Here is a 26,761-nt window from a genome sequence, read left to right as displayed (position 1 = left end):
TCACAAAAAGTTAGTATGCAGGTACAGCAAGTAATTAGGAAGGGAAATGGAATGTTGGCTTTTATTGCAAAGGGAATGGAGTATAAAAGTAGGGAAGTCTTGTTACAACTGTACAGGGTATTGGTAAGACCACACCTGGAGTACTGTGTACAGTTTTCGTCTCCTTATTTAAGGAAGGACATACTTGCATTGGAGGCAGCTCAGAGAAGGTTCACGAGGTTGATTCCGGAGATGAAGGGGTTGTCTTATGAAGAAAGGTTGAGCAGGTTGGGCCGATACTCATTGGCGTTTAGAAGAATGAGAGGTGGTCTTATTGAAACGTATCCGATTCCGAGGGGCTTGACAGGGTAGATGCAGAAAGGATGTTTCCCCTCGCGGGAGAATCTAGAACTAGGGGACATAATTTCAGAATAAGGGGGCACACTTTTAAATGGGAAATGAGGAGGAATTTCTTCTCCCAGAGGGTCGTGAATCTTTGGAATTCTCTTCCCCAAAGAGCTGTGGAGGCCGGGTCATTGAATATATTTAAGGTGGAGATAGACAGATTTTTGAATGATAAGGGAGTCGAGGGTTATGGGGAGTGGGCAGGGAAGTGGAGTTGAGGCCAAGATCAGATCAGCCATGATCTTATTGTGTGGAGATGCCAGAGTTGGACTGGGGTGGACAAATGTAAGAAGTCACACAACACCAGGTTATAGTCCAACAGCTTTATTTGAAATCACAAGCTTTCGGAGCGCTGCTCCTTCGTCAGCTGCAGTGAAGGAGCACTGACGAAGGAGCAGTGCTCCGAAAGCTTGTGATTTCAAATAAAGCTGTTGGACTATAACCTGGTGTTGTGTGACTTCTTACATGATCTTATTGAATGGTGGAGCAGGCTCGAGGGGCCAAATGACCTACTCCTGCTCCTACGTCTTATGTTCTGCTCCAACTTACCTGAGCCTTAAATGCAGAAGAGCGCCCTCTGCCGCATTTCGATAGCAAAATACTGCGGATGCTGGGAATCCGAAATAACAACAGAAAACGCTGGAAAAACTGATCAGGCCAGGGCAGCATCCGTGGAGAGAGAAACAGAGTTAACATTTCAGGTCGAGGACCCTTCGTCAGAACTGGAAAAAAAAGCAGGAAGAGGGATAGATTTTAAAGCAAGTGGGGGCTGGGAAAAGGGGGAGGGGATGAAAGAACAAAAGGGACGGTCGGAGATAGGATAGAAAGCAGGAGAGATTAAGAGACATTAAGAGATTGTACAAGATATTCAAGGAACAAAAGATGGCTCTAGATGAAGTGTGAATGGCCCTGGTAGAATGAAGGACAGCTGCCATGTGGGAGGGAAGAAAAAAGCCCAGACGAAAGAGGGATTAAAAAAAAAGAACGGGAAAAATATATATATATATGATAGGGGCCGAGGTTATGATCTGAAATTGTTCAACTCTATGTTGAGCATTTCACCTGTCTCTGCAGCGGGGGCCGCAAAAGTCCCGCCCCTCGGGCACCCCGGTTGGTTGGAGGACCCACCGTCGCCTCAGAACTCCAGGCTCCGCCCACTCTCCCTATTGGTCGGAGCTCACGTCAGTCATGGCCGCGGGGTTGGTCACGTGTCCAGTCAGGTCCGTCCGCTCGGTGTCGGACGGTGGGTGCGAAGGGGCATTCGGAGGCTCCGGTTTGTATTTTCTTTTGATTTATCTCCCCGCCCGCGCTTCTCTCCGCGGTATATTTCAAAAAAACTCATAAAACTCACTTTCCGCTGGTGATCCGGGCTCTCAGGTGGCGGGCTCCCGAGCATGCGCGGGTCCGTGAGTGGGCGTGGCCACTTGGCGCATGCGCGGTGCGGGCCGAGCGTGAGTGGGCGGGGCCATGAGGCGCATGCGCGGTATCAACTGCGGCCGGAGCGCGGGGGCTTGTGGGTATTTCAACCAAGCTGGGCCTGAAAATCAGCTTCACTGCCCCTGGGAAAGAGGGACATGAGACAACATTCTCCCTCTTACTTCTCGCTCAACTCCTTTTACAGGTTTTTAAGAAGTGGAGCATTTACAGACAGGAGGCTCAAACCAAATATCACGTCAAGATCTCACAGTCGCGCCATTCATTAGGACCTGAATATCATCGGCCTTTGCCCATGGTAGGAGAGAGCGCGCGGACAGACTGCACACGTGTTCCGGGTGTGGATGCAGATTCTGCCGATCACCTGCCCTGGCGAGCCACGTCTACCATCAAACCGAGGAGAAACTGGGTAAAGGTGGGGGACGGCGGGCAGGAATTCACTTCCCCGTCTAGGTGGGACGTTCATCAGCGCAGTCACACAAGGGGACAGTCTGTTCTCCTGCTCCGTGTGGTGGATTCAGTCAGACATCCATCCTGCTGACACATCCGCTTGTTCACATTGGTGAGAGACTGTTTAAATGTTCTGACTGTGGAAAAAGCTTTAAAACCTCTGGGAATCTGACGAATCACCAGCCTGCTGACATTGCTCCATTTATGGGAAGGGTTTCACTCCACTCGGTCCAGTGAGTTCACACTGGGAAGAGGCTGTTCACCTGCTCTGTCTGTGGGAAGGGATTCACTCACCCATCCCACCTGCTGAGACACCAGCGAGTTCACACTGGGGAGAGACCGTTTCAATGCTCTGACTGTGGGAAGAACTCTAAAAGCTCTTGGGAGCTGAAGGCACACCAGCGAGTTGACACCGGGAGAGGCCATTCACCTGCTGAGTGTGGAAGGCGATTCACTCGCTCATCTCACTTACTGACACACCAGCAAGTTCATAATGGGGAGAATCTGTTCGCTGCTCTGTATGTGGAAAGGGATTCAATCGATCATCCCATTTACTGACACACCAGCACAGTCACACCTGAGAGAGAACGTTTAGATACTTCACGTGTGGGAAGGGATTCACTCCAATGTCCCAACTGTTAACTATTCTAAAGGTGGACACTCTAGAGTGTCAAGAACATAAGACAGGAGACAGACTGTTTCAATATCCTGTGTGTGGGAAGTAATTCACCCCCACCTGCTGAGACTCCAGTGAGTTCACATGTGACTGCAGGGGTTTGGATTCTGTTATTAATCACATCCAGGACTGAACCATGGCAGAGTGCCCGTGCACTTGGGTTTGTGTGTGAATTATTGATGAATTTTCTCTCAATGGGGTCACAGAAACTCATTCTCCATTCATTAATTGGGGCTTTCAATGGCGGGGCTGTTGCCCAGCATGCCCCGCGGGGGAGAATGTGCCCTATTCACACTGGTGGAGCCCAGCGCGCAGGCGTACTGCCCGCCTGTATTTGGAGCATGCGTAGTGTCACTGATCAGAGCCCAATGAGTGCTGGGGGCGGACAGAGGTTGGGGACGCGATTTTTACACCGATTCCGAATCAGTGGGGCGAAAGGAAGTAACGCAGCCGGTGGGTGGGCTTCATAAGACTTCAAGACAATCATAAGACATAAGACAAGCAAGCGGAGTCAACATCTTTTTATGAAAGGGAAATCGTGTTTGACAAATTTGCTAAGAGTTCTTTGAGGGTGTAATGAGCAGGGTGGATAAAGGGGAACCAGTTGATGTCGTGTAATTGGATTTCCAGAAGGCATTCGATAAGGTGCCACGTAAAAGGTTACTGCACAAAATAAGAGCGCACAGGGTTGGGGGTAATATGTTAGCATAGATAGAGGATTGGTTAACAAACAGAAAACAGAGAGTCGGGATGAACCCAGCCAGTGTCAGCACCTCAGGGGAGGAGAGGGAGGGGAACCAGTGAGTGTAAAACTGAACCCAGCCAGAGTCAGCAGCTTCAGGGGAGGAGAGGGAGGGGAACCAGGGAGTGTAGAACTGAACCCAGCCAGAGTCAGCACCTTCAGGGGAGGAGAGGGAGGGGAACCAGTGAGTGTAGAACTGAACCCAACCAGAGTCAACACCTTCAGGGGAGGAGAGGGAGGGGAACCAGTGAGTGTAGAACTGAACCCAGCCAGAGTCAGCACCTTCAGGGGAGGAGAGGGAGGGGAACCAGTGAGTGTAGAACTGAACCCAGCCAGAGTCAGCACCTTCAGGGGAGGAGAGGGAGGGGAACCAGTGAGTGTAGAACTGAACCCAGCCAGAGTCAGCACCTTCAGGGGAGGAGAGGGAGGGGAACCAGTGAGTGTAGAACTGAACCCAGCCAGAGTCAGCACCTTCAGGGGAGGAGAGAGAGGGGAACAAGTGAGTGTAGAACTGAACCCAGCCAGAGTCAGCACCTTCAGGGGAGGAGAACCAGTGAGTGTAGAACTGAACCCAGCCAGAGTTGGCGGAGAAAACTGGGAGCAGCGACAAACTGTCTTGAGACGTGTGACGTGTTTGGATTTCAGCACAGGGAGGAGGGACAATGTGTGGGATGGGGATTTACAGCTTTGGAGGAACAAGAGAGGAAAGAATGTTCCATAGAAACTAGAATTCTCTGTTCTGAATTTCTGTCCTGTACTTACAGTGATGGGTTTTGTAAACTCCTTTTACAGGGTATTAGAAGGGGAGGATTTGCAGACGGGAAACTCAAACCAAACATCACATCAAGATCTGACGGAATCACTCGATTCATCAGGTCCTGAATATTATCAGCCTTTGAATGTGGAAGGAGAAATGTTTGTCTGTCCTGTCTGTGGGAAAAGATTTCAAACGTCAGTGTGACTGGAAAAGCACCGAGACACACACACCCGAGTGAGTGTTCCAGTGCACTGCCTGTGGAAAGAGCTTTAACCAGTTACGCAGCCTGAAAAAACATCGCACCATTCACAGCGGGGAGAAACCGTACACGTGTTCTGTGTGTGGACGAGGCTTCAACTGATCGTCCAATCTGGAGAGACACAAGTACGCCCGCACCGCGGAGAAACCGTGGAAATGTGGGGACTGTGGGCTGAGATTCAATTACCCATCTGAGCTGGAAATTCATCATCGCAGTCACACCGGGGAGAGACCGTTCACCTGCTCCATGTGTGGGAAGGGATTCACTCGGTCATCCGATCTGCTGATACACCAGCGAGTACACACCGGGGAGAGGCCGTTCACCTGCTCTGAATGTGGGAAGGGATTCACTCGGTCATCCGATCTGCTGAAACACCAGCGAGTTCACACCGGGGAGAAACCGTTCACCTGCTCCATGTGTGCGAAGGGATTCACTCGGTCATCCGACCTGCTCATACACCAGCGAGTTCACACTGGGGAGAGACCGTTCCCCTGCTCTGAGTGTGGGAAGGGATTCCCTTCGTCATCCCACTTGCTGAAACACCTGCGAGTTCACACTGGGGAGAGACCATTCAGCTGCTCTGAGTGTGGGAAGGGATTCCCTTCATCATCTCACTTGCTGATACACCAGCGCGTTCACACTGGGGAGAGACCGTTCACCTGCTCTGAGTGTGGGAAGGGATTCACTCAGTCATCCGACCTGCTGATACACCAGCGAGTTCACACTGGGGAGAGGCCGTTCACCTGCTCCGTGTGTGGGAAGGGATTCGCTCGGTCATCCGACTTGCTGAGACACCAGCGAGTTCACACTGGGGAGAGGCCGTTCACCTGCTCTGTGTGTGGGAAGGGATTCGCTCGGTCATCTGACCTGCTGACACACCAGCGAGTTCACAAGTGACTGGGTTGGATTTTGCTGTTATTGCTGCTGTTAATCACAGCCTGGAGTGAATCTTGTTCATTCTGACAGTAATGGTTTGTTTCTGCTGATGTTAATAATCCCTGTAACTGGGCTGGAGTTCAATATTTTGATATTTCAAATAACAGCGTGTCAATATTTGACATCTTCAAGATAAGAGGAGACTAATTGATGTCCTGTTACCGACTGCTCCATTTTTGGGACTTTTCTCCTTTCTTACTCAAGATTATTTCAGTTCTAGTACCTTCGGTTACTCTCATGGACAAGTCTCAGCTCCCCAGAGGGTTATGCTGATAGATTTAGATGGGGAAAGATGGGAGGAGGCTCGAGTGGAGCATAAACGCCGGCATGGACTGGTTGGGCCGAATGGTGTGTTTCTGTGCTGTATATCCTGTGTAATCCTATTTTCCAAGACACATTGCTCGAAGGGGAAGATAAATGACTCAGATCCAAACACAATTGTTACTTTTGTCTTCTTTGTAAAATCACAAAGTCTGGGCATAATTTGTTTGTGAAATTAAAATTGATTATATGGACTAGAAGTAATTGAATCAGGAAATGTATTATATAAAGATGTGCATTTTGAAATCGAAAGTGTTAAACATGAGCTTGAATCTGTCAATTAGATTATGTGAAGGGAGAGATTCACAATTAATAGACAACATGGTCGGAGAATTAGTAAAGGATGTGTTAGTAAAGAATAGAAAACAAGAACCAAGGGATGAGGAAGATGGGGAACATAAGGAGAATCTGTTTAAATCACAAAGAAAGCGAGAGCTGACAGGATAGCTGGGAATAGGAGCCACGGCAAGGTTAGCAGGAGTAAACAGAATAGATATAGAAAGTATGTGGGAACACGATGGGGTAATGAAGAGGCAATTAAACAGATTATTGTCAAACAATGAGGCTAACCGGAATCAAGGCCTTACTCGAGGCATCGTGTGTAGCCTCTGTGTGACATTTGTGATGAATGTGGTACAGAAGGGACTGGACAACATCGAGGGTAATCAAATCCCTTTGTTTATTCATGAAGAACAACAGAGAAAATGGTTTAAAGGAACCAAGACATAGACGATGATGTGAGGCAGCCAATGGGAATGGTGTTTGGCCCCGAGGGAAGGGGATTGAAATGAAGATATTAGACCAGTGGGATTGGTCTTGTCTTTGTTAAGGAGAAATGGAAATGAAACGAACCCTTGGAAGGTGTATCGGGTAGAATGGGTTGGAATGGGGGAAGACTCTGAGTTTGGTCCGATCCATAAACAGAATGAGGAATAGCCAAGATATCTGATTAAGAAGGGGGGAACTTGGATAGCACCAGATTTGCAGTGTTGTACTCTGAAAAGGACAACATGGGTTTTTAGATGTGACGTTGTCCATCAACAGACTGTTCCAGCTTGTGGGTTCACCCTCGACAAAGAATCACCAAAATGCCAGATTGGAATAAGTAAATGGGGCGAAGACCAAACTGATAGCGTGTGTAAAGGAAAAGGACAGGATTGTGTGACTACTACTGCCACTGATATGACTGTGGGTTCACCCCGATGCCCCATACTAGAACATCACTTTTGTTTGATTCCAGCGAGAAACGGGCGTATCAGTGCTAAAACACTGGGACTGGTCCATCATCAGAACGCCACTTATCTGCAGATGAGACGGCCTCTGGAGGATGAAGCCATTCAAGCCATTCCACATATGGGACACTATATACCTCCCCTGTCTCTGGCTTTAAAGGGCAAAATAGAGCGAATTAGCACATCCCAGAAACACACCGTGCAAATGATACAGACACATAGAGAGACAGAACAGGCAATCCCCAGACTTGGGAATCATGAATGGTGGGAAGTAGTATCTAGTGTGGAACTACATCCTTGGGCTAGATTGTTCCCGATGGGATTGGTGAGAGCACCGATAATAGCTTTAGGGATTCTGGTCATTGCGTTCTGCTGTGTAAGGAAGTCGATAAGGGACATAGAAAATATCAGGAAAGATAAGGAGATAGCAAGGGCACCAAGAGGAAGCCAGGATTATTAAAGACAAAGAAGGATATCAAACACTTTGCCAAGAGGTAACGTAACCCATAAAAAACAAAAGAAGTGGGACATGCTGGCATATGGACCCCAGTTAATTCAGCTTCTGAAAGGGGTTCATGTTTAATTCATTCGATAAAGGGAAACATGTGGTTCGTATCATTAGAGAGAGAGAGATTTCACTGAGCAACAACTGGTGTTTTGTGACCAACCAGCCTTCGATATTCACAATAGAATGTTTGGATTAGAAATCTGATGTTCGGATAAGGAAAGTCCAGAACTCGTGGTTTCTGCTCACCGTACCAAGGCCACGATGTTTATCTGTGTGTTGTTGATGTGGACGTGTGTCTCTGGGCTATGCAGGAGCCAGAGGCGACCATATTAGGCAATGCCTGCTCCAGTTTGATCAGAAAACAGTCTATAAATGTCAGCTTTGTCCTTTGTTCGGGAGCACGGAGATCCCCAGGCCTAGGTACACGGGCCCCACCTGGGACTGGACCCCGCTTGTAAATTGCTTTTTACACTGAAGTTAAAGAATAAAATGATCAGAAACAGAAGACTGAATTCGTTACTACTCAAGTGAACAAACAGAAGTTTGTTTTAGAACATAACATAAGAATTAGGAGCAGGAGTCGGCCATACGGCCCCTCGAGCCTGCTCCGCCATTCAATATGAACATGGCTGATCATTGACCTCAACTCCACTTTCCCGCCCAGTCTCCATATCCCTTGATTCCCCTAGAGTCCAACAATCTATCGATCTCAGCCTTGAATATACTCAAAGACTCAGCATTCACAGCCCTCTGGGGCAGAGAATTCCAAAGATTCACAACCCTCTGAGTGAAGAAATTCCTCCTCATCTCAGTCTTAAATGGCCGACCCCTTATCCTGAGACTATGCCCCCTAGTTCTAGACTCTCCAGCCAGGGGAAACAACCTCTCAGCATCTACCCTGTCAATCCCCTTCAGAATCTTGTATGTTTCAATGAGATCACCTCTCATTCTTCTAAACTCCAGAGAGTATCGGCCCATTCTACACAATCTCTCATCATAGGACAGCCCTCTCATCCCAGGAATCAATCTAGTCAACCTTTGTTGCACCGCCTCCAAGGCAAGTATATCCTTCCTTAGATAAGGAGACCAAACTGTGCCCAGTACTCCAGGTGTGGTCTCACCAAGGCCCTGTACAATTGTAGCAAGACTTCCTCACTCTTATACTCCAACCCCCTTGCAATAAAGGCCAACATGCCATTTGCCTTCCTTATTGCTTGCTGTACCTGCATGCTAACTTTCTGTGTTTCTTGCACGAGGACACCCAAATCTCTCTCAACACCAACATTTGAAAGTTTCTCGCCATTTAAAAAATATTCTGTTTTTCTATCCTTCCTACCAAAGTGAATAACCTCCCATTTCCCTACATTATACTCCATCTGCCACCTTACTGCCCACTCACTTAGTCTATCTACATCCCTTTACAGACTCTTTGTGTCAACACTTGGTTCTTTTATTGAAGTCTTTGTAACTTCAAAACTTCCTTAAGAATTAAAAATCCGTTAAAACAGCAGAAATCATTAGTAAAGCTTCATTATTAACTGTGAATAAAACAGCTTAGTTAACTTCAATAATTCCAATTTAATTCGGAGCAATATCTTATTAATTAAACACAATACAGAACAAATCAAATAAAACAAAATAGCATGAGAGAAAACAGTGAATTACCTCATCGTTACGTTCAGGCACTTTCCCAAATGACCAAAAATACTGAATATAACTGGAGAAAAATTGGCTTTTCACATTTAAACAAATTAAATCAAAGGGCTTTGGAAATTTCAAACCAAGGATCAGGCACATGGTAACAGTAACTCCAAGGCTGAAGCTTATCTTTTGTAAAACAATCTCTTGCCGGGCTTTCAGAGTGGCCCAACTTGCCCCAGTCACAATATAAGAACATAAGAAATAGGAGCAGGAGTAGGCCAATCGGCCCCTCGAGCCTGCTCCACCATTCAATAAGACATGGCTGATCTGATCCTAACCTCAAATCTTCTATCACTCTCCATCCCACCGAAACCCATATGATCTCCCGGGAGAGGCGAAAAACCAGATAAAAAACCCAATGGCCAATTTGGGAGAAAAAATCTGGGAAATTCCTCTCCGACCCATCTAGGCGATCGAAACTCTTCCAGGAGATCACTGTCCCTATATTTTCCACAGTACTTACCTTCTGTAAAGGCGATCTCCACCCCAGCCAGGAACAGGAATAAAACCATCTCCTGAAATCTAACACAGAATTAGAACACAGTAGGAGCAGAACCAGGCTACACGGCCCCTGGGCCCGCTCCACTACCCACAGGGCCATGACCATTCCGAACCTAGACTCATGTCCAATTTCCTGCCCGCTCCCCGTAACCCTTAATTCCCTTCTAGGAAACTATCTATTTCTGTTTTAAATTTATTTAATGATGTAGCTTCCACAGCTTTCTGGGGCAGCAAATTCCACAAACCTACCACCCTCTGAGTGAAGAAGTTTCTCCTCCTCTCAGTTTTGAAAGAGCAGCCCCTTATTTTAAGATTATGCCCCCTAGTTCTACTTTCACCCATCATTGGGAACATCCTCACCGCATCCACCCGATCAAGCCCCTTCACAATCTTATATGTTTCAATAAGATCGCCTCTCATTCTTCTGAACTCCAATGAGTAGAGTCCCAATCTACTCAACCTCTCCTCATATGACCACCCCCTCATCCCCGGGATTAACCGAGTGAACCTTCTTTGTACTGACTCAAGAGCAAGTATGTCTTTTCTTAAGTATGGACACTAAAACTGTATGCAGTATTCCAGGTGCGGTCTCACCAATACCTTGTATAACTGCAGCAATACCTCCCTGTTTTTATATTCTATCCCCCAAGCAATAAAAGCCAACATTCCATTGGCCTTCTTGATCACTTGCTGCACCTGCATACTAACTTTTTGAGTTTCGTGCACCAGGACCCCCAGATCCCTTTGTACTACAGTACTTTCCAGTTTCTTGCCATTAAGATAATAACTTGCTCTATGATTTTTCCTGCCAAAGTGCATAACCTCACACTTTCCAGTATTGTATTCCATCTGCCAAATCTCTGCCCACCTGTCTATGTCACTTTGCAGGTTTTTTATGTCGTCCTCACTCACTACTTTCCCTCCCATCTTTGTATCATCTGCAAACTTTGATATGTTACACTCGGTCCCCTCCTCCAAATCGTTAATATAGATTGTAAAGAGTTGGGGACCCAGCACTGACCCCTGCGGAGCACTGCTAGTTACTGATTGCCAGTCTCAGAATGAACCATTTATCCCAACTCTCTGCTTTCTGTTAGAGAGCCAATCCTCCACCCACGCCAGAATATTACCCCCAATCCCATGATTTTTTATCTTGAGCAATAATCTTTTGTGTGGCACCTTGTCAAATGCCTTTTGGAAGTCTAAATACACTACATCCACTGGTTCTCCTTTATCCACCCTGTATGTTACTTCCTCAAAGAACTCAAGCAAATTTGTCAAACATGACTTGCCCTTCATGAAACCATACTGAGTTTGTCCTATTAAATTAAGTTCATCCAAATGTCCCATTACTGTCTCCTTAATAATGGACTCTAACATTTTACCAACCACAGATGTTAGGCTAACAGGTCTATAGTTTCCAGCCTTCTGCCTACTACCCTTTTTAAATAAGGGTGTTACATTAGCAGTTTTCCAATCTGCCGGGACATTTGCTGAGTCCAGGGAGTTTTGGAAAATTATTACCAATGCATCCACAATCCCTACCGCCACTTCCCTCAAGACCCTAGGATGTAAGCCATCAGGTCCAGGGGATTTATCCGGCTTGAGTCCCATTATTTTACCAAGTACCACTTCCTTAGTGATTTTAATCGTATTTAGCTCCTCTCCCCCTAGAGCCCCCTGTTTGTCCAGTGTTGGGATATTCTTAGTGTCCTCTACCGTAAAGACTGATACAAAATATTTGTTCAGCGTTTTTGCCATCTCCATGTTTCCCACCATTAATTTCCCGGTCTCATCCTGTAAGGGACCAACATTTACTTTAGCCACCCTTTTTCTTTTTATATAACTATAGAAACTTTTGCTATCTGTTTTTATATTTTTTGCTAATTTACTTTCATAATCTATCTTCCCTTTCTTAATCAATCTTTTAGTTATTTTTTGCTGTCTTTTAAAGACTTCCCAATCTTCTATCCTCCCACTAGATTTGGCTACCTTATATGCCCTTGTTTTTAGTCGGATACTATCCTTAATTACTTTACTTTGCCACGGATAGCTATCTTTTTTACACCCTTTTTTCCTCAGTGGAATATATATTTTTTGGAAGTTGTAAAATAACTCCTTAAATGTACACCATTGATCATGTACCGTCTTACCCTTTAATCTATTTTCCCAGTCCACTCTAATCAATTCCACTCTCATACCTTCAGTCTCCTTTATTCAAGCTCAGCACGCTTGTTTGAGATCCAACCTTCTCACCCTCTACTTGAATATGGAATTCAACCATGTTATGGTCACTCATTCCAAGGGGATCCTTTACTAGGACATTTTTAATTAATCTTGTCTCATTACACAGGACCAAATCTAAGGTTGCTTGCCCCCTGGTCGGTTCAGTTACATACTGCTTAAGAAACCCATCCCTAATACACTCAATGAACTCATCCTCAAGGCTGCTCTGCCCAATTTGATTTGTCCAGTTAATATGAGAGTTAAAATCCCCCATAATTATAGCTGTTCCCTTATTACAAGCCTCAACTATTTCCTGATTAATACTCCGTCCAACAGAGTTGCAACTGTTCGGAGGCCACTAGTGTTTTTTTCCCCTTATTATTCCTTATCTCTACCCAAACTTTCACTATCCTGCTCCTTTGACCCAATATCATTTCTCTGTATTATAGTGATTCCTTCCTTTATTAACATAGCCACCCCAACTCCCCTCCCTTCCTGCCTGTCCTTCCTGATTGTTAAATAACCTGGTATGTTTAATTCCGTCATGGTCACCCTGCAGCCATGTTTCTGTAATGGCCACAAGATCATACCCATATGTAGTTATTTGTGCCGTTAACTCATTCATTTTGTTACAAATGCTACGTGCATTCAGATAAAGAACTTTCAAATATGTTTTGTGACACTTAGTTCCTGTTTTTTCCCCTTTTACTACTTTACCTTTTACTCCATACCTTCTGTCCCTTCCTGACACGTTCTGTTTTTTAATTTCCCCACTGCTACCTAAGTCTATGACCTTCTGCGTCGTCATTTCTGTTATTTGCTCTCTAGAAACCTCCCCCCCACTAATTAGTTTAAAGCCCTCTCTACAGCCCTAGTTATATGATTCGCCAGGACTCTAGTCCCAGCACTGGCCAAGTGGAGTCCGTCCCAACGGAACAGCTCCCTCCTGTTCCAGTACTGGTGCCAGTGTCCCAAGAAGCAAAACCCATTTCTCCCACACCAGTCTTTGAGCCACGCATTTAACTCTTTAATTTTATTTATCCTAGCCAAATTCGCTCGTGGCTCAGGTAATAATCCAGAGATTATTACCCTTGAGGTTCTGTTTTTTAATTTGACCCCTAGCTGCTCATACTCCTTTAACAGAACCTTCTTCCTTGTCCTATCTACGTCGTTTGTACCAACATGGACCACGACAACTGGATCCTCCCCCGCCCACTCCAAGTTTCTTTCCAGCCCAGAAGAGATGTCCTTAGCCCTGGCACCAGGCAGGCAACACAGCCTTCGGGACTCCCGCTCTTGACTGCAGAGAACCCTATCCCCCTAATGATACTATCCCCTACTACTACAACATTTCTTTTTACTCCCTCCACTTGAATGGCCCCCTGTACCACAGCGCTGTGGCCAGGTTGCTCATCCTCCCTGCAGTCCCCGCTCCCGCCCTCACAGGGAGTAAGAACCTCGATCCTGCTTGACAAGAGCAAGGGCTGCAGCTCCTTCAACACTACATCCTGGATCCCTGTAACTTCCTCACTCGTAGTCACACCGTCCTGTCCCTGACCACGGACTACATCTGCAGTAATTAATTTCATAGGTGTGACCACCTCCTGAAACATAGAGTCCAGGAACTTCTCCCCCTCCCTGATGTGTCGCAGTGTCTGAAGCTCGGTCTCAAGCTCTTTAACATGGAGCTTGAGTTCCTCTAGCAGCAAACACATCGCAAATGTAATCACCGTGAGCCTCAATGGGGACCACCAGCTCCCACATTTCGCAACAGTGACACATCACCTGTTCACCCATATCTGTGTAATTAATTAAATTTCTTATTATTAGTTATGAAGACCCTCTGCCCCGATATAGATGATAATATTACACCACTATTTAATAGGACTTAACAACTTAAAGGTATAGAAGAGAAGGAAGAGAACCTACCAACCAGCTGATCACCAACCTCCCTCGTGAATGCTGTCTGGGGGACCTGTCCGGTTGAATTGTCTCGCTGCTCCGCGTCCACAGTGTTGGATTAGCCTGAGAGAGGGAAGCAAAACAGAGCAACAAGCACCCCCTCACCTCCCACTTGCCCGAACTCTCCCACTTACCAAACTCTACTTACACTCAATGTGACCGCACTCAGCGTTACCGCACTAAGCCCGCCCCTTTTTATACCCGGATTCTACTTCCGGTTTAAACTCCCCAACAGCTTAATTTACTCTAAAAAAATCTAAAATATATCCCCAGCAGTGTCTTTAACTTCTAATGTAAATCACAAAGCCTCCCCCTGCTTCTAGTCCCACAATCTGAAATTGGAATGAACAAACTCAACATATTCACACTTTCTTAAAACTCCCAACATCCAAGACAAGACAACAAAGCGTTAAACGGCCTTTAGCTCAGTGCACAGGAAAGTGGGCGGAGCTAAAACAAACACAACAGACACTTTTCTTTAAGGACAGACTTTCAGACAAAAAGAATACTGTAACTTCTTAAACATTCATGGTCAGGAAAACTTCCACACTTTAACACACACTTTCACACAAATTGAAATTCCACCATCCTTTAAGGTTCCTGTCACTCAGTAATCTTGGACTTTATTTTTCTCGGCACAGAAGCCGACAGTTTCAGTGTCGGTTTCAACTTCAAGTTTCTTTTTTTCATCTTTTAAATTGTTCTCTCAGCAATTTATTCCCGAATTGTTTTTTCCCTTCCTTTGCTGAGTTATCAGATGGGTTAGCTTGCCTCTTAGATCTTTTCACCTCTCTCGCTCCCACTGTCTCTCCTGCTCTTTATGCTTCTCTCTCACCTGTTCGTTTCTCTAGTCTGTGTGGAGAGGTGGGTTGCGTAAGCCAATATACGATTCTCTTTGTCCAATTTGAACTTGCCCTTGTCAATTTGATTCTGGACCCAACCAACTGCTTTTTGTTACGAGTCACCTTCTGGACTCGTGAGGAATGATACCAAGGCAGTTGCAGGGAGCAGCTTCCCATGTTCCTTGTCCCCGGCACGCTCTGTCAGGTTAGCCATGCTCAGCAAACCAATCGCTCAAGTACTGGTAGGAGATTAGTCCTACACCCACTCGAGATTCTCCTTCCTCGATCGATAGCCTGGCCGAGAAAAATTACTGGGCCACAGATCTCAGGACCCCAGTTATACTGAACAAAATGTTTATTAATAACTATCTGTCAAGTCGTCCTGCCGCGGTCGCCAATTTGTTGAGTTTCTGGGTCTGTGCCCTTAACTCCTCAGTTACAAAAGATTTGACTTGACTCGTATTGGTGACAGTAATTATATTTTATTCAGTGTCAGCGAGACTCAAAAAAATACAGCATCAGAGCAGTAGTTAAACAAGGCGCAATCAAGGTTTATATTAACCGTTGGACCCTGGGTACAAGACGCAATCTCCACAGGTCAACCCCCATCGGACCCGGTCTCTAGGCTTGCTCATCCGCCCGGTGTGATGGGTGTGGGTCCTCCGCCAACCTGAAACCTTCCTCTGGTAGATGTTCCCAAGCTTCAGGCCGAATGCCTCGACAACCTAAGTGTTTGAGAGAGCCCTTCTTATACTTCTTCTTCCCAGCAAAGCCTGTGGGGCCCAGTTAACCCAATCATTGACTCAGACCTGAAACACCCCTGGCCAATTACAGGGATGCCCCGAACCTAAAGATCCTGCCTGCCCCTGTCAGCTCCTCATCTCACGACACCCTGACATCAGCTGTTTCTGACCATCAAGACCCATATCTGGGGTAGTTACGGCAACACAAACGGAACATGTTTCCGTTGGTAGAGATATGATGTCCTTGCCGTTTGCCGATGTTTTTAATTCTGGGCAGATTTAACATTTCACACAGTGGCACCACATCTGACCTTGATAGTTGTGTCCCACAGACAAGCTGTCTGTTTCTCACTTTAAAATCTGAGTCAAGGGAGGCCCAAGGCCAGCATTTCAAATCGAACCGCTTCTACCCAGGGCAGATTACATTGGTTTTAAAAGCAATAACACAATTAAATGTTTAAACTGCAATTAATAATAGAATCAATTGATTTAGTTCATGTTAGTTAGCAGGGAGACTCAGAAAGTAAGATTTTCCCCTTTCTTACATCTCCAACTCCTCTTTCACCCCTACTATCCAACCCCCCTCACCCCACCTTCTCTTTCACCGCTACTCCCCAACCCCCCCTCACCCCACCTCCTCTTTCACCGCTACTCCCCAACCCCCCCTCATCCCAACTCCTCTTTCACTCCTACTCTCCAAACCCCCTCACCCCAATTCCTCTTTCACCCCTACTCTCGAACCTCCTCTCATCTTCCACGCACTTCAACTGAAAGTAAAACGAGATTGTACCAGTCAGGATTTGAAAGATTTTTACAACAGATTCTAGATGTTCTTGGAGTTGGGATCTTTCTCTATTCTGTCCACTCGAGGAGTTAGATACAGACTTTCTCTTGTGAATATAGAGCTGGGGTATTGGATCGTGAAGTGTTCACTTGTTCATCTTGTTGACTCTAAACCTTTGCCAGTTATTTGCTGTGATCTGTTTACTGGTACGTATTTTGTTAAAATACACTTGCTGAGCGAATTCAAATTTAAATTGAAAGCAGGGTTGCAGGCGTGATGCTGTATTCACACACTAAGTCCAGTAGCTGAAAGTGAACGGCCTCTCCCCAGTGTGAACTTGCTGGTGTCTCAGCAGGTGGGATGACCGAGTGAATCGGTTCCCACATTCAGAGCAGGTAAACGGCCTCTCCCCAGTGTGAACTCGCTGGTGTCTCAGCAGGTCGGATGACACAGTGAATCCCTTCCCACACTCAGAGCAGGTAAACGGCCTCTCCCCAGTGTGAACTCGCTGGTGTGTCAGCAGGTCGGATGAACGAGTGAATCGCTTCCCACACTCAGAGCAAGTGAATGGCCTCTCCCCAGTGTGAACTCGCTGGTGTGTCAGCAGGTTGGCTGAACGAGTGAATCCCTTCCCACACATGGAGCAGATGAATGGCCTCTCCCCAGAGTGAACTCGCTGGTGAGTCAGCAGGTTGGCTGAGCGAGTGAATCCCTTCCCACACTCAGAGCAGGTGAACAGCCTCTCCCCACAGTGAACTCGCTGGTGAGTCAGCAGGTTGGCTGAGCGAGTGAATCCCTTCCCACACTCAGAGCAGGTGAACGGCCTCTCCCCAGAGTGAACTCGCTGGTGTGTCAGCAGGTTGGATGACCGAGTAAATCCCTTCCCACATTCAGAGCAGGTGAACGGCCTCTCCCCAGAGTGAACTCGTTGGTGAATCAGCAGGTCGGATGACTGAGTGAATCCCTTCCCACACTGAGAGCAGGTGAATGGCCTCTCCCCAGTGTGATCTCGCTCATGTCTCAGCAGGCTGGATAACTGAGTGAATCCCTTCCCACACTCAGCGCAGGTGAACGGCCTCTCCCCAGTGTGAACTCGCTGGTGTCTCAGCAGGTGGGATGACTGAGTGAATCCCTTCCCACACACGGGGCAGCTGAACGGCCTCTCCCCGGTGTGACTGCGCCGATGTGTTTCCAGCTGGGATGGGGAAATGAATCCCTTCCCACAGTCCCCACATTTCCACGGTTTCTCCGTGATGCGGGTGTCCTTGTGTCTCTCCAGGTTGGACGATCAGTTGCAGCCTCGTCCACACACAAAACACGTGTACGGTTTCTCCCCACTGTGCGATGTTTCTTCAGGCTGTGTAACTGGTTAAAGCTCTTTCCACAGGCAGTGCACTGGAACACTCTCACTCGGGTGTGTGTGTCTCGTTGCTTTTCCAGTCACACTGATGTTTGAAATCTTTTCCCACAGACAAACATTTCTACTTCTACATTCAAAGGCCGATGATATTCTGGTCCTGATGAATCGAGTGACTCTGTCAGATCTTGATGTGGTGTTTGGTTTGAGTTTCCTGTCTGCAAATCCTCCCCTTCTAATACCCTGTAAAATGGGTTTACAAAACTCATCACTGTAAGTACAGGACAAAAGTTCAGAATAGACAATTCTAGTTTTGAAAGAACATTCTTTCCTCTCTTCCTCCAAAGCTGTAAATCCCCGTCCCACACATTGTCCCTCCTGCCTGTGCTAAAATACAAACACATCACACGTCTCAAGACAGTTTGTCCTCTGCTGCAAGTTTTCACCACCAACTCTGGCTGGGTTCAGTTCTACACTCACTGGCTCCCCTCCCTCTCCTCCCCTGAAGGTGCTGACTCTGGCTGGGTTCAGTTCTACACTCACTGGCTCCCCTCCCTCTCCTCCCCTGAAGGTGCTGACTCTGGCTGGGTTCAGTTCTACACTCACTGGCTCCCCTCCCTCTCCTCCCGTGAAGGCGCGGACTCTGGCTGGGTTCAGTTCTACACTCACTGGTTCCCCTCCCTCTCCTCCCCTGAAGGTGCTGACTCTGGCTGGGTTCAGTTCTACACTCACTGGTTCCCCTCCCTCTCCTGAAGGTGCTGACTCTGGCTGGGTTCAGTTCGCTCACTGGTTCCCCTCCCTCTCCGCCTGTGAACATAAGAAATAAGAGCAGGAGTAGGCCATACGGTCCCCCGAGCCTGCACTACCATTCAATAAGATTATGGCTGATCACTGACCTCAACTCCACCTTCCCGCCCGATCTCCATATCCCCTGATTCCCCTAGAATCCAAAAATCTATCTATCTCAGCCTTGAATATACTCAAAGACTCAGCATTCACAGCCCTCTGGGGCAGAGAATTCCAAAGATTCACAACCCTTTGAGTGAAGAAATTCCTCCTCATCTCGGTCTTAAATGACCTCTTATCCCGAGGCTGAGTGCAGAGTGACTGCCTTTGACATCAAGGCAGCATTTGACCGCGTGTGACATCAAGGAGCCCTAGTAAAACTGAAGTCAATGAGAATCGGGGGGGAGAACTCTCCACTGGCTGGAGTTATACCCAAAATAAAGGAAGATCGTTGTGGTGATTGAAGGTCAATCATCACAGCCCCAGGACATCGCTGCAGGAGTTCCTCAGGGCAATGTCCTAGGCTCAACCATCTTCAGCTGCTTCATCAATGACCTTCCCTGTAACATAAGGTCAAAAATGGGGATGTTCGCTGATGACTGCACAGTGTTCAGTGCCAATCACAAATCCTCAGATAATGAAACATAGAAGATAGGAGCAGGAGTAGGCCATTCGGCCCCTCAAGCCTGCTCCGCCATTCAGTGCAATCATGGCTGATCATCCAATTTCAGTACCCGGTCCCTGCTTGTTCCCCATACCCCTTGATCATTTTAGCCTTAAGAAATATATCTAACTCCTTCTTGAATATATTTAATGAATTGGCCTCTACCGCCTTCTGTGGTAGAGAATTCCACAGGTTCACCACTCTCTGGGTGAAGACATTCCTCCTCATTTCTGTCCTAAATGGCTTACCCCTTATCCTTAGACTGTGACGCCTGGTTTTGGACTCCCCGACCATCGGGAACATCCTTCCTGCATCTAGTCTGTCCAGTCCTGTCAGAATTTTATATGTTTCAATGAGATCCCCTCTCATTCTTCTAAACTCCAGCAAGTACAAGCCCAATCGTCCCAATCTCTCCTCATACGTCATTCCTGCCATCCCAGGTATCAGCCTGGTGAATCTTCGCTGAACTCCTTCCACGGCAAGAACATCCTCAGATAAGGCGACCAAAACTGCACACAATACTCAAGATGTGGTCTCACCAAGGCCCTGTACAACTGCAGCAAGACATCCTTGTTCCTGTACTCAAATCCTCTCGCTACGAAGGCCAACATACCATTTGCCACCTTAACCGCCTGCTGCACCTGCATGCTTACCTTCAGCGACTGCTGCACAAGGACACCCAGGTCTCGTTGCACTTCCCCTTCTCCCAATCTATTGCCATTCAGATAATAATCTGCCTTCCTGTTTTTGCCACCAAAGTGGATAACCTCACATTTATCCACATTAAATTGCATCTGCCATGCTTCTGCCCAATCACCCAACCTGTCCAAATCATCCTGGAGTTTCTCGGCATCCTCCTCACAGCACACACGCCCACCCAGCTTTGTGTCGTCTGCAAATTTGGAGATATTACATCTAGTTCCCTTGTCCAGATCATTAATATATATTGTGAATAGCTGGGGTCCAAGGACCGATCCCTGCGGTAACCCACTAGTCACTGCCTGCCACTCGGAAAAAGACCCGTTTATTCCAACTCTTTGCTTTCTGTCTGCCAACCAGTTCTCTATCCAAGTCAATACCTTGCCCCCAATCCCATGTGCCTTAACTTTACACGCTAATCTCTCATGCAGGACCTTATCAAAAGCCTTCTGAAAGTCCAAATACACCACATCCACTGGTTCTCCCTTATCTGTTTTACCAGTTACATCCTCAAAAAATTCCAGTAGATTAGACAAGCACGATTTACCTTTTATAAATCCATGTTGACTTTGTCTGATCCTGTCACTATTTTCCAAGTGCTCTGCTATTACATCTTTTATAATGGACTCGAGCATTTTCCCCACTACCAATGCCAGGCTTACCGGTCTATAATTCCCCGTTTTCTCTCTACCACTTTTTTTGAATAGTGGGGTAACATTAGCTACCCTCCAATCCATGGGTACTGTTCCAGATTCCATCGAATGTTAGAAGATGATCAGCAATGCATCTACTATTTCTAGGGCCACTTCCTTAAGTACCCTAGGATGTAGATTATCAGGCCCTGGGGATTTATCGGCCTTCAATCCCATCAATTTCCCTAACACCATTTCTCTACAAATACTGATTTCTTTCGGTTCCTCCCTTTCATCAGACCCTATGTTCCCCGACATCTCTGGGAGGTTATTTGTGTCCTCCTTTGTGAAGACAGAACCAAAATATGTATTTAGTTGGTCTGCCATTTCTTTGTTTCCCATTATAAATTCCCCTGATTCTGACTGCACCAATCTTTTTCTCTTCACATATCTATAAAAGCTTTTACAGTCAGTTTTATGTTCCCTGCAAGCTTACTCTCATACTCTATTTCCCCCCTCTTAATTAATCCCTTTGTCCTCCTTTGTTGAATCCTAAACTGCTCCCAATCCTCAGGTTTACTGCTTTTTCTGGCCAATTTATATGTCCTCTCCTTGGATCTTATGCTGTCCCTAATTTCCCTTGTTAGCCACGGTTGAGTCACCTTTTTTGTTTTATTTTTATGCCAAACTGGGATGAACAAATTCTGTAGTTCATCCATGCGGTCTTTGAATGTTTGCCATTGCCTATCCACCGTCAACCCTTTGAGTAACATTCCCCAATCAATCCTACCCAACTCGCGCCTCTATGTCTCCAGTCTATGCTCGCATGCAAAAAGACCTGGACAACACTCAGGCTTGGGCTAATAAGTGGCAGGTAACATTCGCGCCACACAAGGATGATCTCCAACAAGCGAGAGCCTAACCACTGCCCCTTGACAGTCAATGGCATTACCATCACCGAATCCCCCACCATCATCATCCTGGGGGTCACCATTGACCAGAAACTTAACTGGACAAGCTACATAAATACTGTGGCAACAGGAGCAGGTCAGAGACTGGGTATTCTGTGGTGAGTGACTCCCCAAAGCCTTTCCACCATCTACAAGGCACAAGTCAGGAGTGTGATGGAATACTCTCCACTTCCCTGGATGAGTGCAGCTCCAACAACACTCAAGAAGCTCGACACCATCCAGGACAAAACGGCTCGTTTGATTGGCACCCCATCCACCACCTTAAACATTCACTCCCTCCACCACCGGCGTATCATGGCTGCAGTGTGTACCACCTACAAGATGCTCTGCAGCAACTCGCCAAGTCTTCTTCGGCAGCACCTCCAAAACCCGCGACCTCTACCACCGAGAAGGACAAGGGCAGCAGGCGCATGGAAACACCACCACCTCCAGGTACCCCTCCAAGTCACACACCATCCTGACTTGGAAGTATATCGCTGATCCTTCATCGTCGCTGGGTCAAAATCCTGGAATTCCCTCCCTCACAACACTAGGAGTACCTGCACCACACGGACTGCAGCAGTTCAAGAAGGTGGCTCACCACCACCTTCTCAAGGGCAACTAGGGATGGGCAATAAATGCTGGCCTTGCCAGCGACGCCCACATCCCATCAAAGAATTAAAAAACCAACGATTTCTAGACATTCCAGCCAGGGCAAACAACCCCTCAGCATCTACGCTGTCAGTCCTCTTAAGAATCTTGTATGCTTCAATGAGATCACCTCACATTCCTCTAAACTCCAGAGGGTATAGGCCCATTCTACACAATCTCTCATCATAGGACAGCCCATTCATCCCAGGAATCAATATAGTCTGAAGGTGCTGACTCTGGCTGAGTTCAGTTCTACACTCACTGGTTCCCCTCCCTCTCCTCCCCTGAAGGTGCTGACTCTAGCTGGGTTCAGTTCTACACTCACTGGTTCCCCTCCCTCTCCTCCCCTGACTGTGCTGACTCTGGCTGGGTTCAGTTCTACACTCACTGGTTCACCTCCCTCTCTTCCCCTGAAGGTGCTGACTCTGGCTGGGTTCAGTTCTACACTCACTGGATCCCCTCCCTCTCCTCCCCTGAAGGTGCTGACTCTGGCTGTGTTCAGTTCTACACTCACTGGTTCCCCTCCCTCTCCTCCCCTGAAGGTGCTGACTCTGGCTGGGTTCAGTTCTACACTCACTGGTTAACCTCCCTGTCCTCCCCTGAAGGTGCTGACTCTGGCTGGGTTCAGTTCTACACTCACTGGTTCCCCTCCCTCTCCTCCCCTGAAGGTGCTGACTCTGGCTGGGTTCAGTTCGCTCACTGGTTCCCCTCCCTCTCCACCTGTGAATATAAGAAATAAGAGCAGGAGTAGGCCATACGGCCCCCCGAGCCTGCTCCACCATTCAATAAGATCATGGCTGATTACTGACCTCAACTCCACCTTCCCGCCCGATCTCCATATCCCCTGATTCCCCTAGAATCCAAAAATCTATCTATCTCAGCCTTGAATATACTCAAAGACTCAGCATTCACAGCCCTCTGGGGCAGAGAATTCCAAAGATTCACAACCCTTTGAGTGAAGAAATTCCTCCTCGTCTCAGTCTTAAATGACTTCTTATCCCGAGACTGAGTGGAGAGTGACTGCCTTGGACATCAAGGCAGCATTTGACTGCGTGTGACATCAAGGAGCCCTAGTAAAACTGAAGTCAATGGGAATCGGGGCGGGGGGGGGGGGGGGAACTCTCCAGTGGCTGGAGTCATACCTAGCACAAAGGAAGATGGTTGTGGCGATTGAAGGTCAATCATCATAGCCCCAGGACATCGCTGCAGGAGTTCCTCAGGGCAGTGTCCTAGGCCCAACAATCCTCAGCTGCTTCATCAATGACCTTCCCTGTAACATAACGTCAAAATGGGGATGTTTGCTGATGACTGCACAGTGTTCAGCGCCAATCACAAATCCTCAGATAATGAAGCAGTCTATGCTCACATGCAACAAGTCCTGGACAACATTCAGGCTTGGGCTAATAAGTGGCACGCATTCGTGCCACACAAGGATGATCTCCAACAAGCGAGAGCCTAACCACTGCCCCTTGACAGTCAACGGCATTACCATCACCAAATCCCCCACCATCAACATCCTGGGGGTCACCATTGACCAGAAACTTAACTGGACTAACCACATAAATACTGTGGCAACAGGAGCAGGTCAGAGGCTAGGTATTCTGTGGTGAGTGACTCCCCAAAGCCTTTCCACCATCTACAAGGCACAAGGAAGGAGTGTGATGGAATACTCTCCACTTGCCTGGATGAGTGCAGCTCCAACAACACTCAAGAAGCTTGACACCATCCAGGACAAAACGGCTCGCTTGATTGGCACCCTATCCACCACCTTAAACATTCACTCCCTCCACCACCGGCGTACCGTAGCTGCAGTGTGTACCATCTACAAGATGCACTGCAGCAACTCGCCAAGTCTTCTTCGGCAGCACCTCAAAACCCGCGACCTCTACCACCTAGAAGGACAAGGGCAGCAGGCGCATGGGAACACCATCACCTCCAAGTTCCCCTCCAAGTCACATACCATCCCGACTTGGAAGTATATCGCTGATCCTTCATCGTCGTTGGGTCAAAATCCTGGAACTCCCTCACAGCACTATGGGAATACCCTCACCACACGGACTGCAGCGGTTCAAGAAAGCGGCTCACCACCACCTTCTCAAGGGCAACTAGGGATGGGCAATAAATGCTGGCCTTGCCAGCGACGCCTACATCCCATCAAAGAATTAAAAAAACACTGATTTCTAGACATTCCAGCCAGGGCAAACAACCTCTCAGCATCTACCCTGTCAATCCTCTTCAGAATCTTGTATGTTTCAATGAGATCACCTCACATTCTTCTAAACTCCAGAGGGTATAGGCCCATTCTACACAATCTCTCATCATAGGACAGCCCTCTCATCCCAGGATTCAATCTAGTCTGAAGGTGCTGACTCTGGCTGAGTTCAGTTCTACACTCACTGGTTCCCCTTCCTCTCCGACCCTGAAAGTGCTGACTCTGGCTGGGTTCAGTTCCTGTCACTTGGATCCTGAAGCCCAGCCCACTATTGGTTCGTTTACAAAGATGGCCGCGGATGCGCGCGACACCTGGATTAAGTAATAACAACAGAAAATGCTGGAAAAACTCAGCAGGTCAGGCAACATCCGTGGAGAGAAATTTGAGTTGACGTTTCGGGTTTGACCCTTCTTCAAAACTGGAGAGAAAAGGAACTAGATCGAAGGCAGGGCTGCGATCGGACAAAAGAATAAAAGACCCAAAAGAAGTAAAAGAGATTAGAAGCTAGACGAGATGGTAATATGCTGGGATTAGGTGTAAAGTGTACTGGCAGGGCAAAAGGTAGCTGCCAGGTGTGAGAGAGAAACAAAAGGAGAGGGGGGGGGGAGGAAAAGAGTGGAAAAATATAAGTAAAAATGAAATAGGGGCCGAGGTTATGATCTGAAATTGTTGAACTCGATATTGAGACCGGAAGGCTGCAGAGTGCCTAATCGGAAGATGAGGTGCTGTTCCTCGAGTTTACGTTGAGCTTCCGTGGAACAGTACAAGAGGCCAAGGACGGTGAGGTCCGAGTGGGAATGGAGCGGTGAATTGAAATGACAGGCGACCGGAAGCTCGGGGTCACCCTTACGGACTGAACGGAGGTGTTCCGCAAAGCGGTCACCCAATCTGCGTTTGGTCTCCCCAATGTAGAGGAGACCGCATCGTGAGCAGCGAATACAGTATACTAGATTGCGAGAAGTACAAGTAAATCGCTGTTTCACCTGGAAGGGGTGTTTGGGGCCCTGGACAGTGGGGAGGGGGGAGGTATAGGGGCAGGTGTTACATCTCCTCCGCTTGCACGGGAAGGTGCCAGGCGAAGGGGAAGGGCTGTTTGGGGTGATAGAGGAGTGGACTAGGGTGTCTCGGAGAGAGCGGTCCCTGCGGAATGCTGAAAGGGGAGGGGAGGGGAAGATACGTTTGGTGGTGGGATCACTTTGGAGGTAGCGGAAATGCCGGAGGATGATCCGTTGAATGTGGAGGCTGGTGGGGTGAAAGGTGAGGACAAGGGGAACCCTATCGTGGTTCCGGGAGGGAGGGGCAGGGGTGAGGGCAGAGGTGCGGGAGATAGAACTGACACGGTCGAGGGCAGTGTCAACCACGGTAGAGGGGAATCCTCGGTTGCGGAAAAAGGAAGACATGTCTGAAGCACTGGTGTGGAAGGTGGCATCGTCGGAGCAGATACGGCGGAGGCGGAGAAACTGGGAGAATGGAATAGAGTCCTTACAGGAAGCGGGGTGGGAGGAAGTGTAGTCCAGGTAGCTGTGGGAGTCAGTGGGCTTGTAGTAAATATTGGTCGATAACCTATCCCCAGAGATGGAGACGGAGAAGTCGAGGAAGGGAAGGGAAGAGTCAGAGATGGACCATGTGAAGGTGAGGGAAGGGTGGAAATTGGAGGCAAAGTGAATGAAATTGTCAAGTTCGGGGCGAGAGCAGGAAACGGCACCGATACAGTCATCAATGTATCGGAAAAAGAGGTGAGGGAGGGGACCCGAGTAGGACTGGAACAAAGATGACGCTGCGGCACAAATGTCCTGCTTTCCTTTACAAAGATGGCCGCTTTCAACCGGGGCCGATTACCAGGAAAAAGCCCCGGAGCTGCAAACGCGGAACCTGTAGGTTCTCATTCGGAGCTTGCAGCCTATACCAGGTGCTTATGAAGCTCACCCGCCGGGTACGTTACCTCTCTGCACCCGGCTGATTCGTAATCGGCGTAAAAACCGCGTCTACAACCTTTCTGTGTTTGTCGCACTCTCAGGGCCCGGTTCACAGTGACTCTGCGCATGCTCCAAAAACTGCCGGGTACTGCGCCTGCGTGCTGGGCTCCTCCAGTGTGAATAGGGCACATCCTCCCCCGCCGGGCATGCTGGGCTACAGTGCCGCCATTGAAAGCCCCAGTTACTGAATAGGGAATCAGTTTCTGTGATTCCCATTGAGAGAAAATTCATCAATAACTCACACAGAAACGCAACTGCACGGGCACTCTGCCATGTTTCAGTCCTGGATGTGATTAATAACAGAATCCAAACCCCTGCAGTCATAGAAACATAGAAGATAGGAGCAGGTGCAGGCCATTCGGCCCCTCGAGCCTGC

The 26,761-nt window shown here is 47.7% G+C and overlaps 2 protein-coding genes across 3 annotated transcripts; one reads left to right on the top strand and one right to left on the bottom strand.

Annotated features, from left to right (window-relative positions):
* Positions 1 to 1,557: 1,557 nt before the first annotated feature.
* LOC147119577 (uncharacterized) lies at positions 1,558 to 6,159 on the top strand. Of its 2 annotated transcripts, none has more exons than XM_085985154.1 (3): positions 1,558 to 1,657; positions 2,006 to 2,116; positions 4,479 to 6,159. In XM_085985154.1, exon 3 carries the CDS (start codon positions 4,949 to 4,951, stop codon positions 5,597 to 5,599), a length of 651 nt encoding a protein of 216 aa, XP_085841280.1. In that variant the 5' UTR covers positions 1,558 to 1,657; positions 2,006 to 2,116; positions 4,479 to 4,948; the 3' UTR covers positions 5,600 to 6,159. The 2 variants fall into 2 exon arrangements, with proteins under 2 accessions (XP_085841280.1, XP_085841279.1); XM_085985153.1 differs by having other exon boundaries at positions 2,006 to 2,380.
* A 10,191-nt stretch (positions 6,160 to 16,350) lies between these two features.
* LOC147119576 (uncharacterized) lies at positions 16,351 to 26,453 on the bottom strand. The gene is made up of 2 exons (XM_085984120.1): positions 26,352 to 26,453; positions 16,351 to 17,731 (listed from the first exon to the last, which is right to left on the bottom strand). Exons 1-2 carry the CDS (start codon positions 26,451 to 26,453, stop codon positions 16,751 to 16,753), a joined length of 1,083 nt encoding a protein of 360 aa, XP_085840246.1. The 3' UTR covers positions 16,351 to 16,750.
* Between the last annotated feature and the right edge of the window lie 308 nt (positions 26,454 to 26,761).

Source organism: Somniosus microcephalus, chromosome 4, assembly GCF_052327205.1.
Source record: "Somniosus microcephalus isolate GS21.2 chromosome 4, FLI_Smic_1.0, whole genome shotgun sequence".
Lineage (NCBI taxonomy): Eukaryota > Metazoa > Chordata > Chondrichthyes > Squaliformes > Somniosidae > Somniosus > Somniosus microcephalus.
Note: the sequence above shows the minus strand (reverse complement) of the source record. Positions and strands in the feature narration are given on the sequence as shown.

Excerpts from the sequence above, each read along its gene's own strand:
- LOC147119576 (XM_085984120.1), bottom strand. The coding sequence starts at position 26,453 with ATGCGCAGAGTCACTGTGAACCGGGCCCTGAGAGTGCGACAAACACAG. Across the intron at positions 17,732-26,351 it reads AATCAGCCGGGTGCAGAGAG|AGACACAAGGACACCCGCAT; the intron begins GTAACGTACCCG and ends TCCAACCTGGAG.
- LOC147119577 (XM_085985154.1), top strand. The coding sequence starts at position 4,949 with ATGTGTGGGAAGGGATTCACTCGGTCATCCGATCTGCTGATACACCAG.